Here is a 14,117-nt window from a genome sequence, read left to right as displayed (position 1 = left end):
CGTAAAAATAAATATTTTGAAAAGTTAAATTTTACGACCAATAGATAATACAGGGTGCCCATTATGTATGGAATTAAGTATCTCGTTAGGTACCGACTTTATAAAAAAATATTTTATACAAAAGTTGTTTCATATCTTATTTGCCATAATAAGACAGCATTCAATAGTTTTTATTTCAGAAAACAAATGAGCAACGAATAACACTTGAAGTTTTTTTTTAATGGTAATGTACCCTTTCGTTAGGCCCATTTGATACAGATTTTTTTCTCTTTACGATGACGTAAAATTTTAGTATCCTTATATCAGAAAATTTTTTTTAAAAAATTAAAAATTGTTTATTAAGAAAATTGAACTAATGATTAAAAATTTTACTAACATTAATCTAGATATCCGAGATCGTCAAGTACCTCGAATTATTGGAGATGTACACTGTACACTAATTTTTCGTTTATTTGTTTTATTTTGTATGTAAATTTAATTTACGGTAATAATTCAAGGTACTGGACGATCTCGGATATCTAGATTAATGTTATTGATTTATTTTTATTAATAAAAAATTTTTACATTTTTTTCAAAAATTTTGTGATGTAATGGTACAAAAATTTTACGTCATCGTAAAGAGAAATGTAATCTCTATCAAATGAGCCTAACGAAATGGTACGTTGCCATTTAAAAAAATTCAAGTGTTATTCGTTACTCATTTGTTGTCTGAATTAGAAACAATTGAATACAGTCTTATTATGGCAAATAAAATATTAAACAACTTTTGTATAAAATGTTTTTTTATAATGTTGATACCTACCAAGATATACAGGGTGTCTCAGTGAGACCGGTCATTAGACGTTTCTGGGGTTCTAGCGAAAATAAAAATTTGAGAATTCAGACTTAAGTATTATCAATTACGATCTCTTCTAATAAAATATTTTCAGATTTCTTGCACTTCCGGTTATACCGGAATTCGCCACCTACTTTATTTTTTTAAGTGGAACACCCTGTATATTTTTAGATATTTGGATTTGTCTGTTTTCAAGGTTGATAAATAAGATTACTTTTTGCAATTTGATTCGGCCGTTCTCGAGTTATTCGAATTTTTCTAGAAAAATCTGCTCCAGCAGACATTTGTTCAAAAAATCAGAGAACACTCGATTTTTGGGATATATATTTAGGATTCAGAACATGCTTAAGCAACATGATGAAGTATGTTTTGGTGTCGAGAACGGCTGTCTAGAACGTTTGGTCACTTTACTATGGCACGTTAAATGTTAAACAAGCCTTTTCAATGAGTTCTTGTCAAAGACTCACTTGTGTACGTCACTTGATGCATATGAGCTAATAATTATCCGTTAGGTCCCTTAATATTAGTTCTGAAAAGACTTAAAATCGATAACAATAACGAAAGTAATATTTACTCAAATCAAGAAATTCTTAATTTATTTTTTGTGCATAAAAAGCGGGATAAAGTTCGTAGTATGATTCCCAGATCTTCTTTGGCAGCTCGAATTGAGGTGTTGGGACTGGGCTCGAAATAAGCCAAGGTATTCACCTCTTCCGTTGCATTATCTACTACATTTTTTGCTCAGTTTAACACGTGATTAATTCGTCCAAAATGCAAAAAAAATGCTTCTATTCTTCTAAATTTAACTTTTGTCATCGGAGGTAAATGTGGATAATTTTCATTAAACATTCAAGCAAGTTCTACTAAGAACTTTGTTGCACTTTTCGTGCACAAAAAATAAATTATGGATTTTTTCATTTGTAGGTATAAACATTATTTACGTTATTAATATCCATTTTAACTGGTTTTAGACTCACAAGCATTAAATAACGTAAATGAGACTTTGACGTTTGTCAATAAGTCATTAAACATTTGTTTTCCATGGCACACTAGGTTAATATCGATATGATATATGAGCATTTTTCAAAAAACCCTAATTATCTCCCAAACTATTAATGTTAGGAATAGGACATATGGGATATAAAAGATGTAAAATGAGACGCCGAAGACGACTAAGCAATAAAATACGGGGGGTACCATTTAAAAAAATTAAGTTATGGTACTTCCAAATTTCGAAAAGTTAATGTGCCATAGGAAAGTGACCAAACGTTCTAGACAGCCATTCTCGGCACCAAAACATACTCCATCATGTTGTTTAAACATGTTCTGAATCCTAAACTGATATCTCAAAAATCGAGTGTTTTATGATTTTATGAACAAATGTCCACTGGAGCAGATTTTTCTAGAAAAATTCGAATAACTCGAGAACGGAAGAATCAAATTGCAAAAAGTATACTTATTTATCAACCTTCAAAACAGAAAAATCCAAATATGTAAAAATATACAGGGTGTTCCATTTAAAAAAATAAAGTAGGTGGCAACTTCCGGTATAAACGGAAGTGCTAGAAATCTGAAAATATTTTAGACGAAGAGAACGTAATTGATAATACTTATGTCTGAATTCTCAAATTTTTATTTTGGCCAGAACCCCAGAAACGTCTAATGACCGGTCTCGCTGAGACATCCTGTATACTATATTCCATACATAATGGGCACCTGTATATTAAAAATGAATAAATAACGAATTAATAAATCAAAAGATGTACGAACAAATGTGTAGCATTCACGTAAAAGGTGATTTTAAATCTTTATAGTGATTTTGAGCGACAACCTGGATTTGAAGCAAACTTCAATAAGTCATGAAGAAAAAATTATAAGTTGTACGACTTCAAGAAGTTCCAGGAAAAGAGTTGAAAGATTAGAACCTTTTTATTTTTAAACAGAGTTTTGCTTTGTAATTTTCTGTATCATTTTTTTTTGGATCAAAGTAAGTACAAATCCTTGTTTATAGATATACTATTATATTATTTTATTCTGAGTTTGCAACTTCTACTACAAGTTGGATTTCCAATTTTATTCAATTCATTCATAAATAATGTTTTTCTCGTTTGTCGTTAGAGGCAGCACGAGCTAGAACAACCCATCTCGACCGGTTGGATAACTATGTATATCTATAAACAAGGGTAGAAATTGTTCCTTTTACAGATTCCTGTAATAAAGGGGTATTCAATTTCTGTTGTCTAAATGTTAGTTGTTTCAAAAATCTGTTTTTTTAGAAAAAATTTAAAAGTGTGGAAAGTCATTGTAATAGATAAAAAACACAAATAATCTATCTTAACAGTAATTAGAACATAGAAAAAAGTCTACAAGCATTATCAGTCATCTGTTAAATTGAAAGTGGTTTCGATATCTAGCTTAAATAGAGTATCTTTAAGTGAGTTCAATAATGGTTCAACTCCCCATTGCCAAGGAAAAGGATCCGTGGAAGAAACTTTTGGACTCATTTTACTTAAGGCAAATCAGTTATTACACGTTTGATGTAGCAGGTTTGGATTGAAGAAAAGCAATTTTTTATTCTTAGGCTGAAAGTCAAACCGGTAGAGGCAGTATTGAGGTAGCTACAGCACTTCTAAACTCTTTACAAACTCTTAATATATCACCAAATATTACAACCATTGGGCTGTTTTGTAACCAAAAGAAAAATTCATATCTTATTCATATGCTTAGTCAGATGCAGATCTGAAGCCATACACAATTTTCTTTTTTCTCTACAATTTTTCTACAAAAATTCTCTACAATTTTTTTAAGTTTGTTTTTTTTAGTAAGCTTGTCGGGTGTGATTTGCAATATTCTGCAAAATTTATACTTACAATTAGAATAACTGATTGTACTAACATTATTTCTATTACAGTTTTTTAGCAGTCAATCAACCATTATGGAATGAATCCCTTACTGCACACGCGCAAAATTTACCATAGAATGCTATTTTCGTAGTAGACGATGCCTTTCCACTACGTGCAAATTTATTAAAACCTTATTCAGAAATTCTCGCTTGAAAATCTTTTTGGAGTAATGAAAACTCAATCTTATATCTTTGAATAAAGTAGAATTCAAACAAAAGTTCGATTACGGCAGGATCATGAAGAGGTCAAGAAGATCCTAAAGGTTTACTAAATGTAACAAAATAATTGATCAGCAACAACTACTTTATTACTAATAGGGGTTCTGTTCCATGGCAAAACAAAATAATTGAGAACTGCAACTGATGAAAATTAAGAATTGTAGCATAGAAATCAAATCCTTAACTTACCTGGTTTGATTTGATTGTTTCTGTAACCACTTTCAAAAAATTATCAGGATTTTTTAAAGCATATTATAGTGGGTACATAATTATTTTCATCCGTTCCAACTGCACTTTTTATAAAATTCCTCACAATTCCATATATTTGACTGTAGAAGGACACACTCAGCATTCTGAAGAAATCAATATATGTACAACTATCTTCGGGGACTAACTGATTGGCCCATTGTTTTTCAATGAAAATCTAAATGGCGAAGCATATTTGGGTATGTAGGAAAATACTATCAATTCACAAATTACTGATGCTGTCGAAAATCGATTAGATAGAGAAGGAAATATCTTACTTGATAATGATGAATTACATTTGAACATCTTGGACCTAGACAATGTATTTCCAAATAGGACGGATGGAACAACTGGACCATTCGGGACAAATGGATGGGACGACGATGATCTAAAGAATGGTCAGGTAAATAACCTGATTTGACGCTACTAGAATTTTTGTTTATTGAAAGTTTGTTTTATTTCACTCCTTAAAGAAGATTGAGGAACTTCTAGAAAACATATGGATCAATTTGGAAAACCTAAACTCTAAAGTGTAGTGTTTTAAAAGACCTTTAAAATGAGATGTTACTCGATGCCTTTTTCCGTTTAAGATTTTTACATAAAATGTTAGTTATGTGTTTCAGCGATTTTTTTTATTTGTTTCATTTTAGAAATTCGGCAAACTCAGCTGCAAATATGCAACAGGGTGTGAATAGTAACTGATTTTTGTAGGATCATTGAGATTATTATATTAGTGATAATATAGTTGGTATCAATAGTTATTGCCAATTTAAAGCGAAACAAACTATGATTGGGAGGGACTATGAAACACTACTAAATTAGAATCACGCAAAATACACTGTTGGACATAATTCACGAGCACACTCTATATAATCTGAACGCGTGAAGATAAATCCATGATATTTGAGGAGCACAAAGGTTTACTGTAATCGAGTTTCGAGTTGTTCCGTCGCGGCATTGTTGACTGAGCCGCTCTTCCAAGTGGAACATTCCGTCGCTGTGGAGACCGAAGTGGATGGAAAATACCGGTCGTTTTTAGTGTGGTGTGAGGAATCACATTGTTATCGTACTCTGTGCGCAATGCATGGGCGATCGCGTTACTTAAGCGAGTTTGAGAGAGGAATGTTTGAGGGTATGCACATTAAGGGTGTATCATTCCGTGAAATTGCGCGTCGTCTCGACCGGTCGTTATCGGCAGTGCAACGGGCATGGCGAGAATGGTCTGAGGTAGGACATAGGTACCTTCAGCCGCGGCCGGGAGGGCCCTGCGTGACCTCAGCACACGAGGATCGCGCTCTTGTAGTCAGCGCTTTAGCGTCGTGTGAGTCCTCCTCAAGGCAACTTAGAGCTGTTTGGCCACCGGCAGAGGAAGGCGCACTCACTACGAGAACTGTACGGCGGTGTTTGGTAGATAGAGGACTGCGCGTGCATCGTGCGAATCAGCGGATTCCAGTAATATCCGAGCACCGCAGCATACGTCACGAGTGGGTCAACGCTAGGCATTAGTGGGTTGCCGAGTAGAGGGACATTTTGTTTTCCGACGAATCAAGATTCGAATTGAGCACCGGTGATGCGCGAATTTTAGTTCGTTGGAGACGTGGTGATCGTCTACTCGAGCAGTGTGTGCAAGAATGCCCTATCCACCGACAACCGAGCATTATGGTTTGGGGTGCTATTACACATTGTGGACGTACACGTCTGCTGCGTGTATAGCAGACCATGACGGGTCAACGATACGTAGATGAGGTGCTACGGTCCGTTGTGCTTCCCTACGTTCGGCGGCTCCCAGGTCTGCTATACATGCACGACAACGTACGACAGCACATCGGGCGTGTTGTACAAACCTTTGTGGAAGAGCACCGTATACGAATGCTTCCATGGCTAGCTCGCTTTCCGCATCGGAATCCGATCAAACATGTTTGGGAAATGACTGGTCGGAGATTTCTACGTTATCCGGCTTCCTCGGCTAACGTTGAGGAGCTATGGGGACGAGTTGAGGTGGCATGGTTAGCCATCCCTCTTGCTACAATACAGCGACATAGACTCCATACCACGTCGTGTAGCGATGGTACGCGAAGCTCACGGGGGATACTCTCGCTATTGATGTTTCTCCTCCCAGCAGAGTTGTGCCGCTCTCCATGTAAGAGTAAGTTACACTACTTTAGTACTACTTCCATACCAAATTTTATTGCGCTAGACACACGCGTTCAGATTATACAGGGTGTGCTCGTGAATTATTTCCAATAGGTATTATACAAATTTTTTGCAACACTCTTCAGCAGGTGTATATAGGAAGCAGATAATATTCCAGAAGATTGGAACTTAACTTATATCAGCTGAATCTTCAAAAAAGGAAATAAAAGACTGCCGAAATTATCGAGGCTTAAGTGTTACTAGTAGAGTGAGGAGGATGTATGGCAAAGTCTTGAAGAATAGGATTGAAATATAATGTGACGACAGCCATGCCCATCACGTGACATTTAGATCTCTATTCAGTGGCAGTCCGCACTCCAGGCTTACTTGCACGATTCGTGTAAAAGCTTTTCAATCAGCTATGTTGGACTTAAAATTTGATCCTCGTCCCGACACAAAGTTTATTTGGTATGGGGCTATATTGGGGAAACGCTAATATTTTGCTAGCGTGATTTATTAGAATAATAGTTCTATAGTTACTGCATTCAACTTTTGGCGCTTTCTTGTACAATGTATAGACTTCGTCCATTCTTCTGGCCATTTACCAGTTTCCCATATTTCGTGACAAATTCGGTATAACAAAGTAATGTCTTCAATTCCAGCGTATTTTAGTTGGAAAAATAATAAGACGTAGTGGAGGATGTGCAGTCTTCTTAACTTCTATCCTTCTATCCTTAATGTTACCTTGATCATACCATGATGTTGTACCATATTTCTTCTGAATTTGAGGTTTTCTACCTCAATGGATTTACAATATTAAACCATAAGTTATCCTAAACTTAGACTTAACATTGAATAACAATTAGTTAAATAATTGTAGGTGTAATTAAAACTATTTTTTCATAAAAAGACACGTGACTTTATTTTTAAATCAACTAAAGACAAATTTAATTTTTTTTGTGATATTTCTTATTTAACGTTTTCTTTTCGGGCTTCTCCAAGATCGAGAACAACTATTACTTGGAGGTTTTAAGGTGTACGTATGCCCTTTTAGTGGCATATACCTTGAATTTCGTTGGAGAATCAATGATTTTGGCGTTGTGACGTATCCTAAGTTTTTTGATCTATAAATTATTTCATTGCAATTTGATTAATAAAACAAATTAATTTTGTTCTTACTCGCTTGGAAATACTCCGTATGATTCTCTATAATGTCTATCATCCCTTCGGACTTCGGGTAAGTGTGGCTTAAGATCTGGTTGATTCGTATCAACACAATAAACTACTTGGTTCCTAAAACATAATTTTCATAATAAATTCCTGGTGTAATCCTTAAACTTACTCGTGTGGGTTAAAGTGACGCAATCCATCATTATTTGGAGCATGTCTTAAATTGGGGTCTTTAGATGCTTCCACACTAATGGGATATGTTGTGTGTATTCCTGGAATGTACGCCGAAAGAGGTCTTCCAGCAGCTTGATTTTCAGAATTAAGCGACTCATTGTAGGAATTTTGTATTGGAATATGTTTTTCTACGATATATTTGCCATCACTTGCTCCATGTGGAATATTCCCTCCACGACTAATTGATCTATTCAAATCTCCACTGTAAATTATTTCAGGTAAAGCGGAATTCATCATATAAGTTGAATCGTTTGTAATTGATGGAATTGTTCCCGAATTAGCCGAAGGAGGAGTTCTTGTTGGATTATTAGTAACATACCCTCTTTGATTCATTACAGTGTAAGTAGACCCCAGTTTATTTGTGGGAGAAATGTTGGAAAGACCGGTTTGAGTCGAGTCAGCGATAAACTGTTGTGTTTCCGGATGAATTTCACGATTAACTGGTCCCATTTTAGAACTTTCTGGTGAATTAATCACAGAATGAGGAACACTCGAATTAGGACGCGATGCATTGATCGGACTAGTCGATGCAGGTCTAACTCCTGGACGAGTATTTACTGGGTTATTGTTATTAGGTTGTGCACCACTGGGATTGGGCGACCTTCCTCGTATAGATGTAGGTGGACTAGCTCCAGAATTTAATCGTGATTGGGCTCCGGCAGATCCTGGTCTTGAAGAATTTGTTTGAACAGCTTCGAGACGAGGAGATCTTGAATTGTCTCGATTATTTAAAGACGGTGATCTATTAGAAACGTTTGTGGCGATACTAGGATTATTAATTGATCTTACAGTTTGTTGTTGAGAATTACTAGATCTAGAATGACGGGCGCCTAAAGTACTATCTCTATCTGTTGTTGTACCAACAGGAGTGTTTTTTCTGTTAATATCACTAACTTGTGTTGATCCAGATTTGGAATTGTTGTTGTAACTATTTCCCGATTTCACATTTACTAATTCTGGTTTAATAGATTCATTAGTTCTTGATTGGGTGGCTGAGGTTGGACGAGAATTTGCAGTTTGGCATTTTTCAGCTTTATATAAAGTAGCACCTGCCGAAGTTTTTCCTTTTGAAAAGTTCTCCGAATCAGTACCTTTTCTGATGCATTGTGTCCTAGGTGTAGGTGTTATTTTTGATTCATCGCCTTTTACATGTTTTTCTGACTGTGATTTTTCTTTAAAACATTCTCTAGAATCAACAACACCCCTTTCTACTGCAATATTAGCAGTTTCATTTGAAACGGGTTCGGTGGATGTGCCAGAAGAAACACAATGATGCGAACATTTCTGTATTGATTGATATCTTCTTTTCTCTTTGCCCCGATGGTTTATTCCGTCGTCCATAACAAAACTCCCTTCGTCCTGTATATTATCTCTACTGGAACCGACAGCGACAGCGAGCGTGTCTTTTGAAGAGGGTGATGATGATTTACAAGGACGAGTCGAAGTGGTTGTCGTTCCGGTTGAACTTTGCCTACAAGGGGCATCACTACAACATTTACAACCATCATCATGTCGTTGCTCATATTCGTCGGATCTGCTCGAACTACTCACAAGGAGCGTTTCTGGTTTTTCCTTAATTACTTTCAACCCCCCTACCATATCATCCCCTATCTTTTTCTCTTTGATTGCATTTTCCAGTGTTTCGCAAGCTTTGTTGGAGCAGACTTTCGGTTCGGTATTACAAGCGCAAGCTATTCTTGAAACAGGTGATTGTGTTGAACAACTCCTTTCTATCTGCCTCTTTCTAATCTGTGGATTTGATGAGGTTATTCTTGAAGTAGAACTATAACTAGAATCTTTAAATTGATTGCAGTAAAAACTTGAATTTGATTCGTTTTTATCTCTGGTTGAATAGTGATTGTTAGGATGATTGTTAGGATGATTGCTAGGATAATTAGATTCTTCTTGGTATCTGCAGACTTGGTAATTATATTGGTTATATAAATAAGAGTTTTCACTGACGTTATCACTTTGAGAGTAATTATAATCATCCATCCAATAACTTTTATTGCAACAGTGGCAATAACATGGGTAGTCTTCGTTATCATGAAATTCTTGGGATTCTTGTGTATCCTCTTGATCTTCGTAGCTATGACAATCATCATATTTTCGTGTGTCCACCTGGCTTTCTGTATCAACATCACCGTGATAACCTTCAATAGTTCTTGTAGAATCTCTTCGTGAACAACAAGATTCTGAGTCGTCATTGGGATCTCCATGGTATTTTGTACAGAATCTGACATGGTTTTTACACATTTCTTCGTTTGATTTGGACAATTTACACTTTACTGCTTTCTTTTTAGATATTTCTTCTTTCTTCTCAATCCCGCTTTTTGGGCGCTTCTTATGTTCATCTCTTTGATTATTAATTTGGTTATCTTTTTGGTAATTATCGGGATTATTTCGTGGTTTAACACACCGCTTATTAGATTCTTTTCTTTTACAAGGTTTCACTCTTTCATGATAATTGTGATCGCTTGGTCCATAATAAAAAATACTATGGTAATTTGGCATGCTTGCTGTAAACGTAGGGTAAGGTTGTTGATAGTTTTGATAACATTGGGAATTATTTTGGTTAACCGGATTATCGCAAGGATTACAAAGAAAAAGCTTTCCTTGTATGTGTTTATCACCTTCACTTGAATTACTTTCCACTATAACCATAGGTTTTCTTATAACTTTAAGAGATTTTTCTTCCATTAACTTCTTTCCTTCACACAAAGTTAAAGAATCCACGTTGCATCGATTCGAAACCGAATTAACGGTAAAATGCGTTCTGCCTTTACCAAAAGATTCCTCTTTAACGACATTTGTGGCGAAAGAACTACTTGTTGGCTTCCACTGTGCCCAATAAGACTCCTCCAAACTGTTATTTATACCATGACTAGACTTCTTAAAGCTTACTACACTGGAAGTACCTTTTGGAAGTGTACTTTTCGGTTTTGGTTGCGGAGTTTCAACTTCGAATTTCCGCTTAATTACTTCAATGCTTGGTCCTGTTTTACATTCTGTGAGTGCTTTTTGTCTCATCGTGAATCTTTGGGCAAGTTCATCCGTGATTTCTCGAGGTAATTTAGCTGGATTTGGCGGTGGACCTCTTTGAGTGGCGTTCCATTGGTTTTGGATTTGGCTCGGATTGGTAAAAGACGAGCCTCTTTGTTGCTCGAAAGAACCTTGAAAGGTCGGATAATCATACATGTTCGAAATTTTTTTAGTTGAAATTGTAAATTTTGCGGCCCCGGAAAAACTCTAAACGTCAAGATGAAGTATAGTTTGACATTGATTATTGAAGTGAAACTTTCAAAGCTTACTTTTAAAGCGTATCGCAGGTGTGGAATAATATACTAATTGTAATAAAATTTCGCATCGGTCACTAAAGATCTACTCTTTTAAATTACCCACTCAATGGGGCAGCAACGTTTCTCATGGTGGAAATACAGTTATTCTCTATTTTTCACTATCACTAAAGCCTCGCATCGGTCTTGGGTAAGGTACTGGACAGGGTTCTAGCGGAGAGGTTGCTGAAGTTCGTAGAGAAGAATGGGAGGCTGGACGAAAAGCACTACGGATCCAGGAAAGGAAGGGGAACAATCCAGGCGTTGGATGGTTTCGTAAACGGGATGATTAGGTACAAGGAGAATGGGTAACATGGTGTGGAGGTGCCGTTGGATATTGTCAACGCAATCGCTACCATGTCTGGTATCTGGTATTTTGAAAGGATTGATGAGAATGGAAGTTCCAAGGTATTTGGTATGTGCGATTGAGAATTTTTTAGGATTCTGCGTTGTGAGTCCACAGTGTGGTTGGCGAGTAGAGGTTGTCCACAGGGTTCGAGTTTGGGACCGGTGCTGTGGATTTGCGGGATGAACGGATGGTTTGAAAAGGTCACAAGATGTCTTAATGGGGAGAGCGATCTGGTACACCACCGACGACCAGATCGTTCTGATCGGCGACGTATCAGTGAAGAAAATAGAGAAGAGATGGAAGGCAGTATGGGATGCATGTATAGAATGGGCGGAAGAGTGTAAGGTGGACTACGCGGGGAATAAGCTAAAGGGAATATTCTTTTCAAAAAAGAAGATTAGAAGTCCGGTGCTGAAGACGGACGCCGGTGTGGTGAGAATGGGGAGTGTATTGAAATACTTCGGAATGATGGTGGATTCGGCACTGCTCTTCATAGAGCATGTGCGGTATGTGTGAGGAAAGATTGCGGGAATAATGGGTAGGTTGGCGGTGATTGCGGGGAAGGAATGGGGAGTGAGTATGGACGTGAGAAAAGTGGTAGTTGAAAGAGTGATATTGCCTGGATTGTTGTATGATTCGGAAATATGGGGTATGCGAGCGGTATGCGAGGTATGCGAAGGATACAAGGATAGGAGGAAGGGGGACGGGCCGAGAGGAGGATTGTGGTTTTAGGGAGGTATGTAAAGTTAAGAGAGTATGTATATTATTATAGCCCTTTATTTCTACATTTTACATTTTATATTTTACACTAATACAACAAAAGGAGCATCTCATGCAACTCAAAGCAAAAACGAAGAAAATAAAAAAAAAAAAGCAAAACAAAACTTTTACCATTAAATATAATAAATTAGACTGGCATGTTGAGTGCACAAGATATACACCACTAACTCTGCTGTATAGCAGTGTTGCGCGTGGTTTTACAATTTACAACGCCAGCACGCACTGATTAATTAAATAGTTTAAATACTTTAGAAAAACAAAACCAAAATGATAATATTTTTATATTTTATCAATTAAGAAACATAAATACGTATATATATCTATATATATATACAGGGTGTTTCGGTGACTCGGGGAATAAATTTAACCACATATATTAGAGTGAAAATGATGACGATTCATGTAAAAAAAATTAGTAAAACTCCTCAAATTTCGAAGATACCAGCCATCAAAGTTATGGAATTTTAACACATTTTTCTAAATATCTTAAACACTATTTATGGGAATGTGCTGAAATTTGGTACAGTATAAACTAATATCACGTAAAACCATTGGGCAATTTATAAATTGGATCGGTCCGCGGGAACAATGCTATACAGATGTTCTTAAAATTTGTTTGCTCAGAACTTTTTTATTCGATCGTAACCCTACATTTATTTTTACAGATTCTAATAGAAAATGTATTTTAGAAACTTTTATTACTCTTAGATAATATTGATAAAAATCACCGTTTTCGTGTTAAATGCAAAAATGTTAGATTCCGATTTCAATAACACAAAAAAAAAGAAAATCTAAGTCGGCCATGACAAGTGAAAATCGAACTGAGCCGTCATAAATATTATGTATGTAACATTTCCAAGGTAAATCCCTTTTTAATTTGTTTTAGTTGATTTAATAAAAGATAATACAAAACAATAAATTTAATTTTAACGACAACGCTAACAGGAAAAATAAAACAAATACATAAAATAACAAGACAAGTAATAAAAAATACTCTAGGAAATGTTCAAAAAGACCTCCGTTAGCATCAATACATGCCTGATATCGTCGCCTTAAATTAAATCGTACTCTAGGCAGTACATTTATCTCCGTTCGAATTTGGTCGAATGAATCGACGATTCGTAGCCTGAGCTGATCGACTGATCTAATTTCAACGCTGTAGACCAATGATTTAACTCGCCCCCATAAATAAAAGTCCATAGGTGTAAGGTCTGGTGACCGGGCCGGCCAAGTTATCGATGCTTCCGCTCCTCGTCCGATCCACCGTCCCGGGAAACGGTTCCCTAGAAATTCCTTCACTGCATTTGTGCTGTGCGCAGGGGCACCATCATGTAAATACCACATGTCCCTTCTGGTATTTAACGGAACGTCACCTAAGAACTCGTCCAATCCTTCCAAATGTTGATGGTATGTAGGGTCATCAAGTCTTGACGGCAAGAAAACGGGACCAACAATCCCTGCCCAAACATTGAGAGAAAATCTCCATTGAGATTTCCAAGTTTTGAAAAATTTTGGATTTTCTTCAGCCCAACTATGTAAATTCTTTAAATTAATTATTCCATCTTTGGAAAAAGTAGATTCATCGGTGAAAAGTATTTTTTCTAAAAACTGATTATCAATTTGTATTTTCTGGCAATATTCCAATCTAATTGGATAATCGGTAAGCTGTACTTCCTGAACCTTCCAGCAGTGAAATGGGTAAAGCTGCTGCTCTCGAAGAATACGCCACAAAGTCGTTTTTGACGTCCCAAATCGCCTAGCCATGTCCGAAGTACTAGTGGTACTATTTTCTTCTGCATGTTCTAAAATTAACTCTTCCAATTGAGGAGTTCGAACAGATCTAGGGTTGCCGTTGTACAGAAAGATATGTTTTAGTGATCCATTTTCTCTTAATCGGGCTTCAATTCGAGAAAA

At 36.3% G+C, this 14,117-nt stretch overlaps 1 protein-coding gene across 1 annotated transcript; it reads right to left on the bottom strand.

Annotated features, from left to right (window-relative positions):
* Nucleotides 1-7,236: 7,236 nt before the first annotated feature.
* On the bottom strand, nucleotides 7,237-11,018 carry LOC111413168 (putative uncharacterized protein DDB_G0279653). The gene is made up of 3 exons (XM_023044048.2): nucleotides 7,678-11,018; nucleotides 7,515-7,628; nucleotides 7,237-7,459 (listed from the first exon to the last, which is right to left on the bottom strand). Exons 1-3 carry the CDS (start codon nucleotides 10,935-10,937, stop codon nucleotides 7,309-7,311), a joined length of 3,525 nt encoding a protein of 1,174 aa, XP_022899816.1. The 5' UTR covers nucleotides 10,938-11,018; the 3' UTR covers nucleotides 7,237-7,308.
* Between the last annotated feature and the right edge of the window lie 3,099 nt (nucleotides 11,019-14,117).

The sequence above is a fragment of the Onthophagus taurus genome, chromosome 11 (assembly GCF_036711975.1).
Source record: "Onthophagus taurus isolate NC chromosome 11, IU_Otau_3.0, whole genome shotgun sequence".
NCBI classification, from domain to species: domain Eukaryota; kingdom Metazoa; phylum Arthropoda; class Insecta; order Coleoptera; family Scarabaeidae; genus Onthophagus; species Onthophagus taurus.
This window is presented reverse-complemented; position numbering and strand designations above follow the sequence as displayed.

Excerpts from the sequence above, each read along its gene's own strand:
- LOC111413168 (XM_023044048.2), bottom strand. The coding sequence starts at position 10,937 with ATGTATGATTATCCGACCTTTCAAGGTTCTTTCGAGCAACAAAGAGGC. Across the intron at positions 7,629-7,677 it reads CGTCACTTTAACCCACACGA|GAACCAAGTAGTTTATTGTG; the intron begins GTAAGTTTAAGG and ends ATTATGTTTTAG. Across the intron at positions 7,460-7,514 it reads TACGGAGTATTTCCAAGCGA|ATCAAAAAACTTAGGATACG; the intron begins GTAAGAACAAAA and ends AATAATTTATAG.